The 19,479-nt window shown below is 30.0% G+C and overlaps 1 protein-coding gene across 3 annotated transcripts in view; it reads left to right on the top strand.

Moving 5' to 3' along the window:
* GRIK2 (glutamate ionotropic receptor kainate type subunit 2) overlaps nt 1-18,584 on the top strand; it is an 805,940-nt gene extending 787,356 nt beyond the window's left edge. For 2 of the 3 annotated variants that reach the window (XM_074310214.1, XM_074310215.1), the window contains exons 16-17: nt 1,933-2,183; nt 16,896-18,584. In XM_074310214.1, the coding sequence (XP_074166315.1) occupies nt 1,933-2,183; nt 16,896-17,060 (416 nt within the window). In that variant the 3' untranslated portion in view covers nt 17,061-18,584. Of the gene's footprint in view, nt 1-1,932; nt 2,184-2,378; nt 2,854-16,895 lie in introns of those variants that run through there. The other variant, XM_074310216.1, reaches the window with a different exon arrangement.
* The last annotated feature ends 895 nt before the right edge of the window (nt 18,585-19,479 follow it).

Genomic DNA, 19,479 nt, shown 5'->3' with positions numbered 1-19,479 from the left:
GTTCATCTGGGTGGTCACAAAGATTAAAACTAAAAGGATTAAAATGGTTCCATAGGAAAAAAAAAAAATCACATGTTTAACAAAGTCAAGGATGTGAAATTGGTGAGATTCACCCACTAATTGAATATAACAACCAAAGAGAAAAGAATATTCAAAGATAAATCCCTATTTTCAGAATATAGAAATGGAAAGTTGAGTAGGTAGTAACATTTTAAGTGGAAATAGTGAAAACATAAAAGGCATTAAAAAAAAACTTTAAGGAGAAATATAATATAATGAGTTCAGGTGGGAAATATGAGGTGCTGATGGGATTTCTGGATTATAACAAGGATCTAGATATCTCTATCTTAGAAGTGAGGTCAATACTAGAGGAGGAAACCTAAAAGATAATATGCAAAAAGTAGTCATAAACATGGGAGTGAATGATTCACCAGAGAGAGATTTTAGAGAGAAATAAGAATAAATTCAGCAAAAGCACCTTGAGGGACTCCCAGAAGTCAAATTGAATGAAATGGAGATGAGAGTAGGTTGTAAAGAATTGGGAATGTGGAGTATAAATAACTTAATTTTCAAGAAATTTAGCAATGAATATGAGAAGAGAAAAACAATATTTTCCTCCCAAATTAAGATTTTTATGTTATAGGTACTTTCCATATATTATTATGGTACTTATTAGTACCTAGAACAATGTTTTGAAATTTTATATACATATAAGTACCTAGAATAGTGGTTTAAAGTTTTATACAAAATATATATGAAGGCATGTATGTATATGTATATATGTATATATACATGTATATATATATATGTGGAATTACAGATAGACATATATATGAATATATACATATATATGTATATATATATGTGGAATTACAGATAGACATATATATGGATATATACATATGCATGTATATATATGTAGTAGGAGACCTATGTTCATGATAAATAACCTTTGAAATTTATTTTAATATTATCTGGAGGTAGAACTAGACTTGTTTGTTTGGTTTGGTTTGGAAATTTTGAAGCAATGTATAGAAAAACAAAAAAGTAGGTTTAGACTTGATATAAGAAAATATTTTCCAACATTTAGATCTATCCAAGAGGCTACTGCCCGAAGACATAGATATTTTCCTTATTAGAAAAATTTTCAAATTAAATCCCCATGATCATTTATCTGTTATTTTATAGAGAACATTCTTGTTTAATTATGGGTTGGACTAGACAAAGTCTTAGTCCTCTCTGAGATTCTTATCTATACCTTCTTATGATGATGTAGGCATTGGCCTATGTAATCATCATCGTCATCCAAGAACTACCTGGTTACCACATTGGTAATTCACTGTCATTTAGTGGCTTATTTCTGTTATTCATGGACTCTTTCTGTTATCTACTGTATTGTACTTGATTTTCAATCAGGGAACCTAGCTTCAAAGTCAGGTTTGTCATTTTCTACCTGTTTGTGAAATTGGACAAGTCACTTCAACTCTCAGAAGACAGGTTTCCTTTTCTGTAAAATAAAGAGGATTGAGTTAAATAACTATAAAGGTACTTTCTCACTCCCAAAGAAAAGATTATGACATTTCATTTAATTGTCATTTTTAAAACTTACTCTGCATTGCTATAGAGGAACATTTTTTTTCTTTCTTTTTAAAAATAATATCCATAAAATTGTTAAGAGAATTTTGAATATTATCTCTACAAATTCTTTCTCTTATGGTTTTATTACCTATTTCCATTACCTTTAAAAACTATTTTGTTCCAATAAAACTGATACTTTATATTTGGGGAAATAGAGTTATTGTCTTCTGTGTAGAAGGACAAAAGCATCTCCCAGGCTTTCCTTATGAAATTTTAAGGGTAAAAAATAGTTTAAAGTATTATTTTTTTTGCTTGTTTTGGGATTTATTTAACATATTTTCTCTTATGTTGTAGGTTCTCCATATCGAGATAAGATCACCATAGCAATTCTTCAACTTCAAGAAGAAGGCAAACTTCATATGATGAAGGAGAAATGGTGGCGTGGTAATGGCTGCCCAGAGGAGGAAAGTAAAGAAGCTAGTGCTCTGGGAGTTCAAAATATTGGTGGCATCTTTATTGTTTTAGCAGCTGGCTTGGTGCTTTCAGTCTTTGTGGCAGTTGGAGAGTTTCTGTACAAATCCAAAAAAAATGCTCAACTAGAAAAGGTAAATATTCTTCTTTTACCATTTATACCACTGTCGTGGGTTTTAAGAATGATTTCATCAGCCAAAAGATTTTCCTAGTCCTGTGGCTGCTCATAGTCTTGTCTGATATTAGCTATGTGACAAAGGTTCACAACAAAAGATATGAGGCATCACCTTTTGCAATTTTTAATTTATTTTTAATATGTTTAATTGTAGCCAGCTTTCAGGACAAGTGACTATTTCTCCTCTTATTCAAGCCTGAAAAAGAAAGCTTTTTACTGCTGGAAGTTCACTGCAGTTAATTTAATGGAAGAGGAAGATACTTGAAACTGTAATATGGGAAACAAATTGCTCTTCTACAAATCATTCTGGTATTAAGATACAAAACTGTCTATCGATGTAGAGTCAGAAAACTTAGAAATGTCTGAAAAAATCACATTTTGCTAATATTTTCATTTGAAAAAATTGCTTTGGTTGCATTTCTAAAAGATAAAATCCATATTATTGCTGTGGACCTACTAATGAGTATGATTTAATTTTCTGTAACTTTTATAGATTTTTGAAATATGAATGTTTCTTTGTGTGCTTTGCTAATATAATCATTTCTAGGTTCATTTCCTTGAAGAACTCACAACCGCTATAGAGTATTGCACCAATACATTTATACACACACACACACACACACACACACACACACACACACACACACATATATACATATATACATACATATATATGTGTATATATATGTATGTATATATGTATATATTTGTAAAAGTTAAAGAAAAAACATTAAGACATGAATATTTGTTGAACTTTAATACTTTGAATATATTTTACTTAAGCTTTCCTCAATCAATGGAACAAAAATGTATCTTTTTAACTGTTTTTGCAACCTTGAAAAGTTTGTGACCTCAGTCTGTCCTTCAATTTATGGTGCTATATTTCTTCATATAAAAATAAGCAGTAATTTTTGGGATCTTTCCCACATATAGAATTGGTTCCTTTTCAGATATTGCAAGATATCTTTTTTATAAAGAAAGAAATTGTTCAGGAAACAAATATTGCTATCTTAAAAAAAAAAAAAAAAAAGCTATTTTAACCCTTCAGGATTTATACCAATTTGTGTCTTTATATAAAGCTTCTTATTCATAATAACATTGTGTAAAATAAAGCTTAATATTGATTTTAAAAGACTTAGCTATCAAATATTGAGGTAGAATGAGGTCACAAGTTCCTTTAATATTTGAAAAGCTTTCTGGAATTATATTGGTCAATATAAAGTAGATAAGTAAGAGCTGAATATTACCTTTCATTAATGCAGGATGATTAAATTCTGTCAACTTTTTGGAACCTTTGTAACTTTCAAGTGACTTTTTTTTTTTATTTGTTGCTAAAAGCATTTTCATTTCTTTTAAATAATTCATGAATATCACAATTGCTTATTGTTCTTGGGCCTACATTCATTGAAAAGGGCCACCATGTCTTCATTTAATGATATAAATAACTCAATATTTTTGGTTTCAAAACTAATTTGATGAGTATATACATATGTGTATATGTATGGGTGTATATATATATATATATATATATATATATATATATATATATATATATATATGCAAAAAAAATCCTATTGAAAAATGAAACATTCAGCCAATCGATTATTTTTGTGGTTTTGATTTCATTAACTAGTTATATTAATGTATAATTATAATCATGGTATCTAAGTATAGATTTTACCTTAATATATTTTGTTTTAAATTCAACTTTATGCTCCTTAAAAATATGTTAAGCACTATGTGCATAAGGTGGAAACATATTTTACCTCATTCATTTTAGTAATCTTGAAATTATTTTTAATAGTTTTTATTTACCAGATATATGCATGGGTAATTTTACAACATTGACAATTTTGTTCTAATTTTTACCCTCCCCCCAGATGGCAGGTTGACCAATACATGTTAAATATATTAAAGTATAAATTAAATAAATATATGTATACATGTCCAAACAGTTGTTTTGCTGTACAAAAAGAATTGGACAGTAATCTTGAAATTAAAAGAGACTTTGTTTTATTATAAGGACATCCCTGATTGTTAATATCTAACATTTATGCTTAAGAACATAAATAAGTACCTTTTCAAAAAGTTGGATTCATATTTCCGGTAAGGGGTTTGATGGGATGACTTTGAGGGCCTGAATACTTCTGTAATTTTTAAATTCCAAAACAATATCATTTTTTCTGCTAAAGATTTATATTATAAATCACATTATATGTACAAAAATGTAGCAAATAATCAGATATTAAAATTTAGGTGAAAAACAAACAAACAAACAAAAAAACCCTTATATTTAGTTTCTTGCTATCCATGTAAGATGATCTATATAGCTTTTGAAAGCTGACTGATATTTTTCAAAGATAAGTATAATTGAAACATGAGAATAACTCTAATTTCACTTACTGTAGTCTACACTTAAAACAATTTATTTAAATAATCTGTTCCTTTCTGTTATACAAAAAAAAAAGAGTATGATTTTTTTTCACCATTGATAAAATTTGTCATAGTTCAGTCACACAAAATTTTGCTTTTATAAGACCGTTTAAACTTAGCCAAAAAAAAAAAGTTCCTAATTATTTTGGAGGAAAATAAACATTTCTTTTCAAAATGTTTCTTTAAAAAAATTCACTAAAGTTTTTTTTGTTTGTTTTTTCTTCTTTTTTTCTTTTTTCTTTTTTTTTTTCCCTATAAGAAATAGACATATTTTTGTAAGGATAGGCTGCATAGTTGAAACTGGTTGAAAGAGTACTTTTTTTCCAATAGATTTCTTTGTGACATCCTAAGTAGATGCAGCAGAGATTAGTAGAAGGTACACTGGCCTCTAGCTGGAACTGCTGCACTTTATACTCAGATCTTCCTTGAGTAATGAGTGAAGGAAGGAATTTCTCAAAGTTATCAAAGGACAAATATAAAAATCCTTTAAAGTGGTGAAAAAAACCTCAATAAACACATGCAGAGTATCATTTGGAATTGAGGAACATAAAAAGCAAAACTAATTATTCCACAAGCATGGCTCATTCAATAATAGCCCTTAAAAAATGTAACATACTATGCTAGGCATGGGAAAAAGCACCATGAGCAGTGTAGCTATGGAATTGAAGTAAAAACAAAACAAAATATTCTTTGAAAAAGTGAATCCATCTTTTGCCAGCCTTATTTGTGTGATTGTCCAAATGAATAAAAGTTCTAGCAAAATAAACAAACAAAAAAAGTGATGTAATAATTGCCAACCATATTACTTATTATTATGTATTAGTTTCTTGACATTTATTTTTGTTTTTTTTTAAGAAACTAATATTTTATTATATTTTACTTGTCTACTTGTTTACAACTTACTAGATTTATTAAAACATACTATAAAAATACTCTTGGACTTCTGTCATAAAGAATCTGCATGAAACCAGAATTAACAAAAAACTAATTTACATTATTGAAATTGCATTATATTCCTTATATTCTGTATACAACAAAATGTTCAAGAGTATTCAACAAACATGTGCTCATTACAATACATATTTATTGAATGATTAATAATATACAGGGCAACTGGGATAAAAAGAGATGTATAATATTCAGTTTGGACCCTCAGAAAACTTACTTTTTACCTAACAATCTCTCTATGTAATTATTTTAACTTTAATTGTAGCTGCAGCAAGGTCATGATTTTTATTTTATATATGTGTTCAAAATATACTGAATTTTTACATCCCATTTTCATTTCAAATTGCGAATTAATGTTAGATGTTTCATAATTAACACTTTTTTCATTGTTTTGATGATTATTGCATAGTATTTATAAATTCTAAGTGGAAACAAATCAGGTGAATCTAATGCTCCTAGTGTAAAATGGTAGTTGAAATAAACAGTATATTATTTTTATATTTTGCAATTGTGTAAAAATATAAAGTTCTCTAAGACTTCAAATGTGTTTATTCCATGCAGTGAGGCTAGAAAGACTGAAATGTGAATATTTGTGGACACTGAAATTTTCAGAAATGTGAACTGCATTCCTTCTAAGTAACCACAAGATGGTGTATTACATTATAATAAATCATTTAATTGTTTGATTTTTTAATTTAAAGATTAGTCAATTGAAATGTTTGTTATTTTATTGCATTTAAAACTTTTAAGTTTTATATATATATAGTGCTTGTAATAGAAATTATGAGCAAGTATTTGTATTTGGTAAAAACTCATTTTTATTGTATTTTACTGATTCTTAGAAGTCAATCTTAGAGGAATTATGAAAAATAGATGTTCATTTCAACAGTCTTTCACAAATTTAATTTTGTCTTTTAATTTATCAAATTCTCATTTTGTTATCTTAATTTTGATTGAACTGCATATTTTTTTCTAGACAGAAAGCTAATATTTATTCAGTGAAAATTAATTTTCTCTAATATGAGAATTTTCCAATGATTTATTTCACTTTTTAAAATTGTTTCTATTAAATATTCCATTAATTTATAGTGCCAGTTAGGCCTTGTTTTATGTATCTGTGTGTGTCTGTGTGTATATGGATATGCACATTTCTTTTCAACATAAATATACAATGTATCCCAAATATCTTAGTGCAGTGTGTGTGTGTGTGTGTGTGTGTGTGTGTGTGTTTGTGTGTGTGTATGTATCTGTGTGTGTTTATGTATTTTATTATAGATACTGGCATTTTTAAAACATCTGAACAAAATAAAAAAAATACTTCCTTTATTTATATGTTTCATATAGGCATAGATATATCTTTAAACACAATTTAGCTATTAATAAAAAAAAAAAAAAAACCTTCCCATTTAAGTGAGGTACATCATTTAATTCATAGGCATTTATTCTTTCCATTCTTATGAAAAGTTTAAGATAGATAATGGATAAATAGATAGATAGGTAGATAGATCTGTGCTTTGTCTTCAGATGTAAATTCCAATGGTTTACTTTCTCTTTAGGAAATTTTACATACAGTTGTTATTGTTGTCATTATTGTTGTTTATTTTTTACATATTCATATAATTGAAAATTGTTTTAGAGAGAAAAGTCACTCTTTTGATCTGAACTGTTTTGGCCTGGAAACTGAGGTCAAACATAATAGGAGCCAAATCTTGGTATCCTCTGTTTCTTAGTGTTTGAATGTAAAGTAATTTCGAATAAACTTTAATGACCCATAAGATAAATAAAATAAATAGAGCATCTCTTCAGACTAACTTTAGAACTCTTTTACTCTTATGGGGTACTCTGACCTACATTTTTATTGAATCCTTTCAAATTACTTTAAAAATGAAGGTACTGGTTCAGCAATTTTTTTTTTTTCCAGAACATCTCATTTTAGCTTATTTCAATTGACATTGCTAGCTATATTATTTCCTAAACCAAGTCTAGATAATTCAAGTACAATCATTATTTTTTTCCAGAAGCTGCAAATAAAAAAAAATGTGAAAAGAGGATATTCTTCAGGCCATGGCAAAATAAAAAATGTAGGAGGTAGTGGTAAATCAAAGTAAGAGGCACAATAAATGATGTGGTCTGAAACACAGCTATCTGGGAGCTGATAATGAGAAACTTCACAGTGGTGCTGATATAACATGCAGTTTGGGAAAGATATTAGGTCAGGTGTGGTATATCAGGAAGCATTTTTCTAAGGTCTTACCTTCATTCTCTGTGAACTAGTCGACTAGCTGTTCATAGATCCCTGTACACATTGCTTCATGAGTTATTTTGTTTTGTTTTGTTTTGGGTTTTTTTTTGCACTTGAAGGAAACGTTGAGAGAACAGTGTGATATTCAAATGCTTTCTCAAAAATTGCTTTTTTACACTGTGCCAAAATATTATCTCTCACAATTGCAAGGCAGTTCTGAAGTAATTTTATTTTGGTTAGATTATGAATTTTTAAATGATCAAAATCCTGCCATTTAAGACTGAATATTAAACAGTGATTTTTAAAAATTAATGACAATTGCAAAACCTAAAATATTTTCCTCCCTCCTTCCTTTCTATCCTTCCTTCTAGCGGAGCAGTGAATTCTTAGGAGTAGAAATCTTATATTGTAGAATTTCCTCTTCACGTTCTCATTCTTTGCAATTTTGTAGTTTCATGGAATTGCTTGGGCCACTGGCAAGTAAACTGATTTTTCTGGATAGCCCAGCCATTATGAGTAATGGACGGGACTTGAACCCAGATTTACACATTAGTTCTTTCAGATTTAATATAAGCAGAAAACAAACTATTATGGCATTTTTCTTTCAGATTTGAAAATGAGAGAGAGAGATAGAGAGAAGGAGGGAGGGAGTGAAGGAGGAAGAAAGGAAAGGAGGGAGGGAGGGAAGGAAGAGGAGATGGAAGGAGGGAGAGAAAGGGGAAGAGACATATAAATTATACATCAGATTTGCCACAAAATTTGTTGCTTATTTTCATGTGATTCTTACATAAATATAATAATAAATACTCTGTGTGATTATCTTTCATTTCCACAAATATATAATTTTCATCTAAAGCTAATTATGATTATTACCTCATAAAATTAGATTTATTTGGCAGAATGATCTATAACCAAATTATCCTTTAGTTATTTGAATGTTAGATTTTTATTTTATCCACAAGACCACACCTATAGTCCAAAACATGGTGATTAACAGTTTTGTTTTGTTTTTTCCTCATAATATGTTTCACAACCATATTGACTACAATGGGGATGGAGCATGCCAGACATTTTTTAATTGATAAGCCTGAATAAGGAAATATGAAAATGGATAATGATGCTCCAGTTTTCTCTTTTTTATTTGCAGAATTCTACATGATTTTATAGAACCACTATTTTGTGTTATACAATATTTCAGAGTTTTAAAAAATCATTTATTTATTTATCAATATGAAAATTGTAGGGCTAAAAATAATCAACGTGTAATTTCTAGTTCATTGGGCTCCACTTGATGAAAAATTAACTTACTAATTTTCACCAGTTTCCTCTGCTTAACTGACTAAACATAAAGGAGATGAGGGATGAAAAGGAGAGGGCGAGGTCATTTTTTAAAGACTAGCTTCCAAGCAAATCATCATGGATCTTATCTTGTGCAAGCTGTAATTGAAAGACCATCCCTTCAGTTACAAGATCTAGGTTCAGATCCCAACTCTGACTTTTCCTACTTGTATTACTATTGGCGAATAGCTTTACCCTTTTGCATCTCAGTTTCCTTATCAATAAAATGGGGGAGTTGGAATTCATTGTCCCTAAGATTCCCTTCTATCTCTATGGAGAAAAAAAAATATCATCCCCCACCCTCCACCCCTGATTTAATAAGAGTATTGAAGAAAGAAAAGAAATCAAAAGGCTTGTATTTTGATTCTAGATCTTATATCATGTTATATCAAGATTCATCTTTCTTGAGCCTCAGTTTCTTTTCTATTAGTAAGTTATCTCTATCATCTTTAGAGAATATGCTTCCCTTAGTTTATCCTCATCCTGTGCCAACAGTATTGAATAAGTGTGTCAAGGATTTCCTGTCAAATTTTGAATGTCTCATATTTAAGTCTAATAGTGTTACTATTAAATATATTTAAGTATGTAAGAAATATAAAAGTATCTATTAAGCACCAACTACATGCTTGGCACTGTGAAATAATATTCATTATCAAGCATTCATTTTGTCTTTGTAGTCTGGCATTTAATAGGTGCTATTGTTGAATTAAATTGCATTTTGGAGGTTGATAATTTTCAAGCAATTTTAACTTGGTATATCCAATTATATCTTTGTTTAAAAAAAACTATGGGTTTAAAGTCTAATAAGTAACATTTATCTGGGTACTTGTCTTTCCTTATTGGGTCATAATGATTAGTTTGTCAGAGCCTTACTAGATACTATTCAGAATTTCAGAGCAAAAATGACTAATAATAGATAATACATTATTGATTCAAAATCTGTGAAGGATGCAAGAAAATTATGGTTTTTGCCTCTTAAAAAAAAGAATTGAATAGAACTTCAAGACTTCACATATGATTTGGAAATTAAAATATATTAACTCCTCAAAAAATAGGCATTTAATCTACAATCAGCTTTACAATACTTTTCCAAGAAAAGACAGAGATATTTTCAAGCTTTTAAGAATAAAATATTATACTAGGGAAGGGGGATGGGAACAAGCCTTACTAAGTACCTACTATGTGCCAGGCAGGAACTATGCTAAGTGCCTTCAAATATTCTTAATCCATAGCAATATAGAACACAACAAATAAATTGCCATGTAACAACATAAAAAGAGGGGAAGGGCTAACATTTCAGAGGCAACTCTAGTAGAGTATATCCTAGAACCACAAAACTTAGATTGAAAATTTTTGATTTACCATATAGTATTTATATTATCTTGAGAATCTTGAACTAAGTATCCCTAAGGTTGCTTTAAACTCTAAATCTATGACACAGGCCTCACTGCACTGACACTGTAATGTGGGATAGAGTGGAAGTCAGACAGATTCAAGTTAAGATTTTAGCTTGAAAATGAATTTCACTGAACCTTGTTTCCTTTGACAATAAAATGGAATAGACTTATGACTTTTCAAGTCTTTCTGTCTCTAAATCCACAATCCAGTGACATTTGCTTGCTCTATATAATGCAAAAAATTATTATTTAAGAAAGAAAAAAAATAAGATATTGGATTATGGTGATTTGTTATTAAGGATTAATTTGGATTCAGGGTGGGGAAAAACACATTTTAGGTACATGAATTCCTAAGGCATGATCTTTCTTACTCATTTCTCTAATACTGCATTCCTATTTACACTCATCCTTCATATTGTCATATGGCACTGTCAAATACTTACATTTATTAAAATTAGAAATGCTTTTATTATCTGAGAAAATTATAATGTAATTGAGCATATCAGATCATAGAGTACTTCTCTACATTAAAGATATGTAAATATTGTGTTTGGGTACATAAGTGTCTGTATGTGTGTATATAATTGTTCTAGACTTATGATTTTTATCTATATGGAAATTTCCGGTGTGGAAGATTCTTATACTTGTGCAGATTGACAACTTGTCTGTACTTCATAGTGTCTGGTACACTAAGAAACTGAATAATTTTCCTATTATCACATAGCTAGTTTTCATTAGATATATGATTAAATCCATATCTTTTTGACTCCAAAGGTGGTCCTCCACCTAATATATTATTCCTTTATTCATATATATAGGTCTATAAAAATTAACATAATATTTTAAAAGTGTTCTAACCCAAACTATTTGACACATTTTTCAACCACAAATGAATTTTGTATATATGTATACAATGTATATAATATAAAGTTTACAACTCTTGTTTTTAGATGTCTCATAAGTTTAGTAATAAAATCTAGTATGTTTGCAAGATCTGCCAAACCATTTTAGACTTACAAGAGCCTTTTAAATAATGATCCACATACTTTTACTCTTAAATCTTTTTTTTTCTGAAGTCTATTATGTGAAAGCTTAAAACCTGTCATTTTTTTGACATTCAAATAAAAATCTTCATTATCATTTGTAAAATGACACCACTTATCTTTTTTACAATAAGGCAATTTGAAAAACTAAGCTTATGATTTTATCTGGAATCAATGGAAACCTTCCTTTAAAAAATATTGCTAAGAACACAGTTGGATGGTATAGTGGCTAGAGCACAAGCCCTGGAGTCAGGAAGGCTTGAGTCAAATCGGACCTCAAACTCTTAATAACTGTGGGATTCTGGGCAAGTCACAACTCCAATTGTCTCCAACACAAAAGCAAAAATAACAACAACAACAACAACAATGAAAAACCCATATTATTTCCGAGAGTTCCTATAAGGTATTATTTTGTTTTGTAAATTTGATTAAAATATTTCAAATAAAAATTAAAAGATTATTTTTAAATTTAACTTCAGTGAATAAAAATACTAAATATTACTTAATAATAAAATACTAAACTTCTTTTAAATCTTATTTGACCCACCTTCTTAATGAGTATATGTGTTTCCTAATAGTTCCCTGAAAAGTGTTTAAACATTCAACTTTGTAAAATTCTAAGGTGTAAATATTGTTGTATTAGAATATAATCATTGTTAACATAGCCTCTCCGCAAAGAGTAATTTTAGAAAATATATGGTAACTACATTAATATCTCAACCAAATAGATATTACTCAATTTGGTTATATAGCGTACCTACCATCCTACCAACTTATAGTTTTGCCTACATGGCAACATTTTAAACAATTTGAGTCTCCACAGACAGATAAATCTAACATTTTTAAGACATTATACCCTGAGATACAAATCTGTTTTTCTTATTTTCTATGAAACTGTGAGACTGAATCTATAGTAGCAGCCAAATGGCTTCTCTTTGGACATCAGTTTTGTAATCATTATGATGAGGATATTAGATTAGATGACATCTAAAGTCCCTTCTACCTCTAAATTCTATGATAAGTCTGATCAATGGAGATACAAATTGAATGTCTATCATTTGTTTGTGTCTGGACCTGTGATCCAAAAATGCAGGGAACTTTCAATGTGGAAATGTTGTTCCAAGAGCAGATCTACAAGTCATTTAAAATTAATAATCATAGAGAATTTTACAGGACACTGAAAGGGTAAGTGACTAATTCATGGTCACAATGTGGGAATATTTCAGTCAGGTGTTTGAATCTAGCCTTAACTGAGGGTAAAGCTGTAGCATTTACAGGCTACCATGTATTTACATGCTCATGTATGACTGTTTGAAAGACCATGCTGTCTTTCAATATCCTTGATATTTTGTAGACAAAATGATTGGTAGGTTGAAAGTGAACAATTCAACAACATGACTGACCTCAGACAAAGTCTGAGAATATACTTAATGCAGTTTTGCTATTAATAAAACATTTAGAAGAGGATATGAAATAATTTAATGAATTTTAAAAGATTAAACAATTGAAAAGAAAATACACTTCTGGGATTAAAATGAAATATGTATTTACAATTGTCTAAATTTGTATTACTTATTTTTACAATTAGGATGCTCTAAAAATAATCATCATTTCTACAAACTTTTAAGTAAAATTTGGTGAAGAAATAGTGCTTTTCTTCATTGCATCCATAGTAAGTATATGATAATTATGACAGATCTCATTGCTTCACAGCACTTGAAAATGATTAAAAGCACAGCAAAAGAACTCTAAGTAGTTTCACTGTGGAAATCTGAAGTATATTAATGAGACTAATTGCTTCATTATGATCAATTGCCTAGACTGGTGTTCCAGTGTGGATTAAGATCATAACTACGAAAAAAATAATCTTTGATAGTATTTTTGATAGAATAATATTATAGGAGATAGCTATGTAATAGAATTTTAGGGGTAATGCTTGAGACAGAATTGAAGTTTGGAATGTTTTCCATTGTAATTGACAATTCAAACAGTCATACATAAGGTTTTTCAATTTACAAAATTTTGGAGATATTTTAACTTTTCCATAGTATAGTTTAGAGTGGAAAAAAGAATAGATTTAAAGTCAAAAGACCTAAGTTTAAATCCTAGCTCTGCTACTTCTTGTCTGTGTGACCCCAATGAAGTTCCTTCTCTGGTCCTCAATTTCCTTCTCTATAAACTGTAAGTCATGACCTCTAAACTCTTAATCTTATATTACTATATCATATTTAATTCTGTTAAATGGCTTTACAGAAAAGCAAGACCAAATAACTTTACAATCTTATCTTTTTCCCTTTCTGGAAGCAGGTCACCCTATTTCTTCTTTTTTTATCATAAATACTACTCATCTCAAAAATGTCTTTATTAATTGGATGTACCCCTAAGAAAAAGATAAATCTAAAAAATATTATTCCTTTCTGTTGCTTTTTTGTGATTAAAAATAAATAATTCATACCCAATTTTAGATTTTTTCTTTTTTTTTTCCTCTTTTCTTTATGCATTTCTTGAAGTGAGTAGCTCAGCTAACATGGCCTTCTTGAAGAACTAAATTTCCAGAGCTATCTGCCTACTGAAAATTAAACTTAGTATTTCTGAATGATTATCTTATTATTTGTTCAAAAAAAGTATTTTTGAGCATTATAGTAGATATGTAGGGATGAAAAGAACTAAAATATATAGTTTTTGTTCTTTAAAAGAAGTGATGTTGGAGCACACATGTAGGGATGAAAAGAATTAAAATATATGGTTTTTGTTCTTTAGAAGAAGTGATGTTGGCCCAACTAGAGAGCAAACACTCTTTGAGGATTAGAGTGCTACATGAATAACAGCTCTTACTGTGTGTGCTAATGTGCTCTACAATATTTTTACTTGTTACAAAACATAATATGTAAAGAAATGATGAATATGGAGCACAGTGAATTGTAGAAAGTTACCTAAAGAGATAAAATTTTAGCTAAGTCTTGAAGGTAAAATATGTTTGGAATTGTAAGAGGGAAATTGGGTATTGAAGACAAGAGAACAGCATAAATAAATGTGAACAAAGATATTATACAGAGGAGAGGAAGAAGATTGAACTGGATAGAACAGAATGGAAGCAAAAAAAAAATAAAGTTGGTTAGGAATGGGAATGGGGAAAAGGATGACATTTTGAAATAGTAACATATAAGAAGAAAGGACTCAAGAAGATGGATATTAGATTATAAACTGTTAAGGACAGGGTTGGTGTGTAATTGTATTTTGTATAACAAAACAATGCACCTAGATACTTAATACATATTAGTTCTATTGAATTGAATAAATAAGAAAATTATGTGTAAAATAATTTGAAGTAGGGAGAGATATGAGTCATACAAACTTGTTCACTGGAAAGAAATGGTTTCAAAAGATTGAGTTCAAATCTCTACTCTGCCTCTTATTAGGTATGTCCCTGTGGACAAGTAACTTACCCTTTCTAATTCTCAGTTTTGTTGCCTAGAGAAAGGTGATAGTACTTGCATTGGTTACTTCACAATGCTTTTGTGAAGATCAAATAATATAATGTATGCAAAGCACTTTGTAATTATAAATTGTGTCTCGATAACAATTAATAGAAATTGGAACCCATACATATAATATAGATCTTACTGAAAACAACATAATTTAAAAAAAAAATAGTAAGCTGAGTCAGGAGGCCTATAATTTACCTTCTGCTCTACATTACTGGTTTTCTATATAACTTTGAACATGCTACTGAAATTCTCAGGGCCTCACATCCTTCATCTTAAACTCTCACATGGAAATGATAATAAAAGTAAAAATATATGAAATGTTTATTGTAGAGATCAAATAAGGAAATAAATGTAAAAATATTTTGAAAAATAAACTATAAATAATATGTTCTAATTTTCATCAAAGATCTAGGAAACCTTTAAATAATTGGACAAGGAAAAATAAAGCATACAATCATGTGTGTATGAATATATGAACACACATAATGCTTTGTTTACATTCAGAAGCTTCAAATATTTGACATCATGGAATTTGGATGTCCTAATTATCAAAAATTTGAATTATGATATGCTTAAAATAACCTACTAGTATATGACTTATTATAAGAATATGGCTTTCTAAAGATCAAACAATCAGGAAAAAGGGAGTAATACAACTCAAATACATGATTTTGTTTGACATTTTAAAAGTGTTTCTGTGGCATACACTCCAGTCTTGTGTGTGAGACTTTAACATATAGTGTCTAATCCATCAAAAATGAAGGCAAAATAAGGAAAATAATAATTTTTAGATTTCAACACCTAGAATAGAACTGTGAAATGATCATCTTGTTTTTTTTTCTCCTTCATGCCAGTGGTTTGAGAATGTTCAAATCAAAACACTCTGTTATTCATGTTGAAAATAAATCTCAATTGCTATTTATCATTTTTATGTATATATAGCAATTTATCATATATACATACACACAAATACATACAGATACAGATATATATAATACACACAGTTATGTCTGTATATATATATATGTGTGTGTGTGTATACATACATACATGTTATGTATATATGCTGCATATAATCCAAAATATGCATATGTATATATACATGATATATGCATGCACACTCACATTCATATACACTCCTAATCTATGTATTTCAAGTGCTAGAAGTATAGGGAAGCTAGTTGAAACCCACTTCTATCAATTTTTTTGGTAACCATATTAAGAAAAAATTTACTATAAAGTTTTTTTTTAACCTCAATTTATCAGAAATCAAATGTTTATTATTTGAAATTAAATATAAAAGAAGACTTTATGGCTTTATGAGTTTTTAAAATGTAGTGGAATTAAAAAAAAACCTTCTGGTGAATCATAAACTTTTTTTACAAAGCATCTGCCCAAATCATACAAATGCTATATGTCCTTTTGTATATTATATACATAATTTGGCAATTGTCTTAATTTCATCAAGCAAATATTTATTAAACACCTATTTTATAAAGCATTGTCTTAGATTTTTTTTTTCTGGGAGGATGCAGGATGATCAGCATAGAAGGTGAAGATCTTAGCTTCTTTGTCTTTTTTGCCTACAAAACAAAAAAAATTTTAGGAAAAAAATGAAAATTTCAGTGGACCATCTAATTTTGTCAAACCATACCAGCGTCAGGCTGAAATGAGACAATCTTTCTCAGTTGCCAGGATTACAAATTTACAACATTATACTTGGATGATTTCTTGACATCATAGGTTTATACTGCTAATGATTTTTCCAATTTTCTTCCATAGAGGTCCTTCTGTAGTGCTATGGTAGAAGAGCTGAGGATGTCTCTGAAGTGTCAGCGTCGGTTAAAACACAAACCCCAGGCCCCTGTTATTGTGAAAACAGAAGAAGTTATCAACATGCACACATTTAACGACAGAAGGTTGCCAGGGAAAGAAACCATGGCATAAAGCTGGGAGACCCAAATGCCCAAGCACAAACTGTCGTCTTTTTTTTTTTTTTTTTCCAAACAACCTTAGCGAGAATGTTTCCTGTGGAAATATGCAACCTGTGCAAAATAAAATGAGTTACCTCATGCCGCTGTGTCTATGAACTCAAGACTCTTGTGATCTAAGCAGTTGCAATGGTCAGACTCGATTCACAAGCACCATGGATCAACTAAGTTCTGCGGGGTTACACTGTTTATCATGAGTTCCACCATTCTTCCAAATGAATGTGATATGTGAGGTTGTGGTTGATTTCAAATGCAGTCCAGTGAGATTACAGGTTCCCTTGGACGTTCAGCTGTGGCCAGGAGATGGAGTATCTATGCCCAGTGGGGCAGTCATTCAAGGACTCATAAAACAAACAAACAAAAAAGACTTGGAATCAGCAAAAACTCTAGTGTAACAAGAAACAATATGTTCTTCTGAACTTCCAGATATAGAGGTGGTGAGGTTACTGGCCCCCAACTGCACAGTATAATAATCATCTGAATAGACAATATGTGTTTATTGGATGTGAAAAATATTGTAACACAAAGCAAATCTGAATTTCATAAAAAGAGGAATATAAAGTGGACTTGTGTCTGCTTTGTGGACTGTCTGTGTCACTGACTGAAATAAAAATGTCGGTAACTAAGGCAATAATGATTTTCTTAAATTCACCAAGCCAGGAATGTAATGTGAGACACCCCTTCCCAAGTAAAATGAAAAAAAAAATGCCAGCAAACAATTGACCTAGTTTTCCTGAGTTAAGAGAGTTGTATTTTGTAACCTTTCACTAATAAAGTGATTTTGTTTTAAATTGTGGAAAGGGGGAAATAAGGGTGGGATTTGGTGGTCACATGGACTATTGAAGGCTCACATTTTAGCATCTCGCGGTTTCCAGACCTTTGTTCCTGCTGCAAATTGAACTCAATGGAGCCTGTGCAGTTCTCAATAATAGTGGAAATGAGTTAGTCACCTACAAGAAGTGAGCAGGAGAACTTTTACATGGACTGCATTTATCAATACAGTCACAGTGTTAAAAATGAACAAAATTCTTGAGCAGTTTTTTTTTTTCAAAAAAAAATGTTCAGGTTATTTGTGGAAATGCAAGATTTCTATGAAAATAGTTTTTGTATGGAAATTTTTGTAATACTTTTTATCAACAACAACAAAAAAAAAACACGCATTGCCATCAGGGGTGTGATGCCAAGCATGAATGGTAGTGCGTGTGCATCACCAACGTTTGGTGAAAACTATTTTTATCAAGAAATGGAATCATAGAAGAGAAATATTTTCAAGTTAGATAATATAAAAGCTAGGTGCACTACCAACACTGCTTACCATGCTACACCCCTGGTTTCCACTAGGCTGATGACATACTGTAATGACCAATTGTGTGTAAATGGTAAAAGACACAGACCTCTTGACCACATTGTTATAACAGTTGAGTGCACACAGTTTGCTGTTTGAATCCAATGCACAAAATTAAAACAGAAATCATTAAAATTATGTCCATTTTACTTTTACTTTGGGCTCTTTGTTCTTCTGAAATTGCAAGTAAATCAGAAGCTACCCTACACTTGACTAGAAGAGAAATTCAGAACAGTCTGAGTGTTGCTTGGTATTCAGCTACTAGGGAAAGAGAAAGATGAAATTTATCCAATTGGAAACTATGACCAGATGGAGGAAGTATACCTACTGGCATTCACAACTCCCTCAATGTCTCCTTTGGTATTGATTAATAGTATTATAGATCCAGATTTTTACAACTGTAAGGAACCTTATAGGTCATCCAGCCCTAAATACCTCTCCCATTTATGAATGAAAAAAGTAAGTAGTAGAATGATGAAGTGACTTGTTCATGTTCACAGTCAGTTATTACTCTCTTAGGTACTAGAACTCTTAGGAACTAAAATTCTCAGTACAATTTCTTAAAGTCATTAAGTTATTGTTCCAAGTGATTGTGGTGGCCCTCTATCCTATGTTTGAGTGGGCACATCTTTCTACATTTATATGCCAATTTTCATTAAATGATGGTCCTGCCTCACTCTGGATAGGAAGAATTAATATCAATTTTTAGATTTGGTAAAGGTATTAATTTATTACCACCATTTTAATTCAATTTGATTTCTAATAGATTTCAATATATATATTTGAAATATATCAAAATATAACTTTACTTATTGTCTTTCTCAGAAAATATTTTACTCTTCTTCCTCTAGCTCATTGTTCTCTCACAAACATAGAACAACTGGAAATTCCACCATCAATTGCTTCTTCTTCAAAGTTTAATGCTTGTCAGACTTCAAGTTCTTTGAGATAGGGACCAAGATCTTAAAATTTATATATTCTACATTACCAAGCACAGTTCTATATACACTACATATGTAATAAATCCTTA

This window comes from Sminthopsis crassicaudata, chromosome 4 (genome assembly GCF_048593235.1).
Source record: "Sminthopsis crassicaudata isolate SCR6 chromosome 4, ASM4859323v1, whole genome shotgun sequence".
Taxonomy (NCBI): Eukaryota; Metazoa; Chordata; class Mammalia; order Dasyuromorphia; family Dasyuridae; genus Sminthopsis; species Sminthopsis crassicaudata.
The sequence above is the reverse complement of the archived record's forward strand: the minus strand, read 5'-3'. Positions and strand labels throughout refer to the sequence as shown.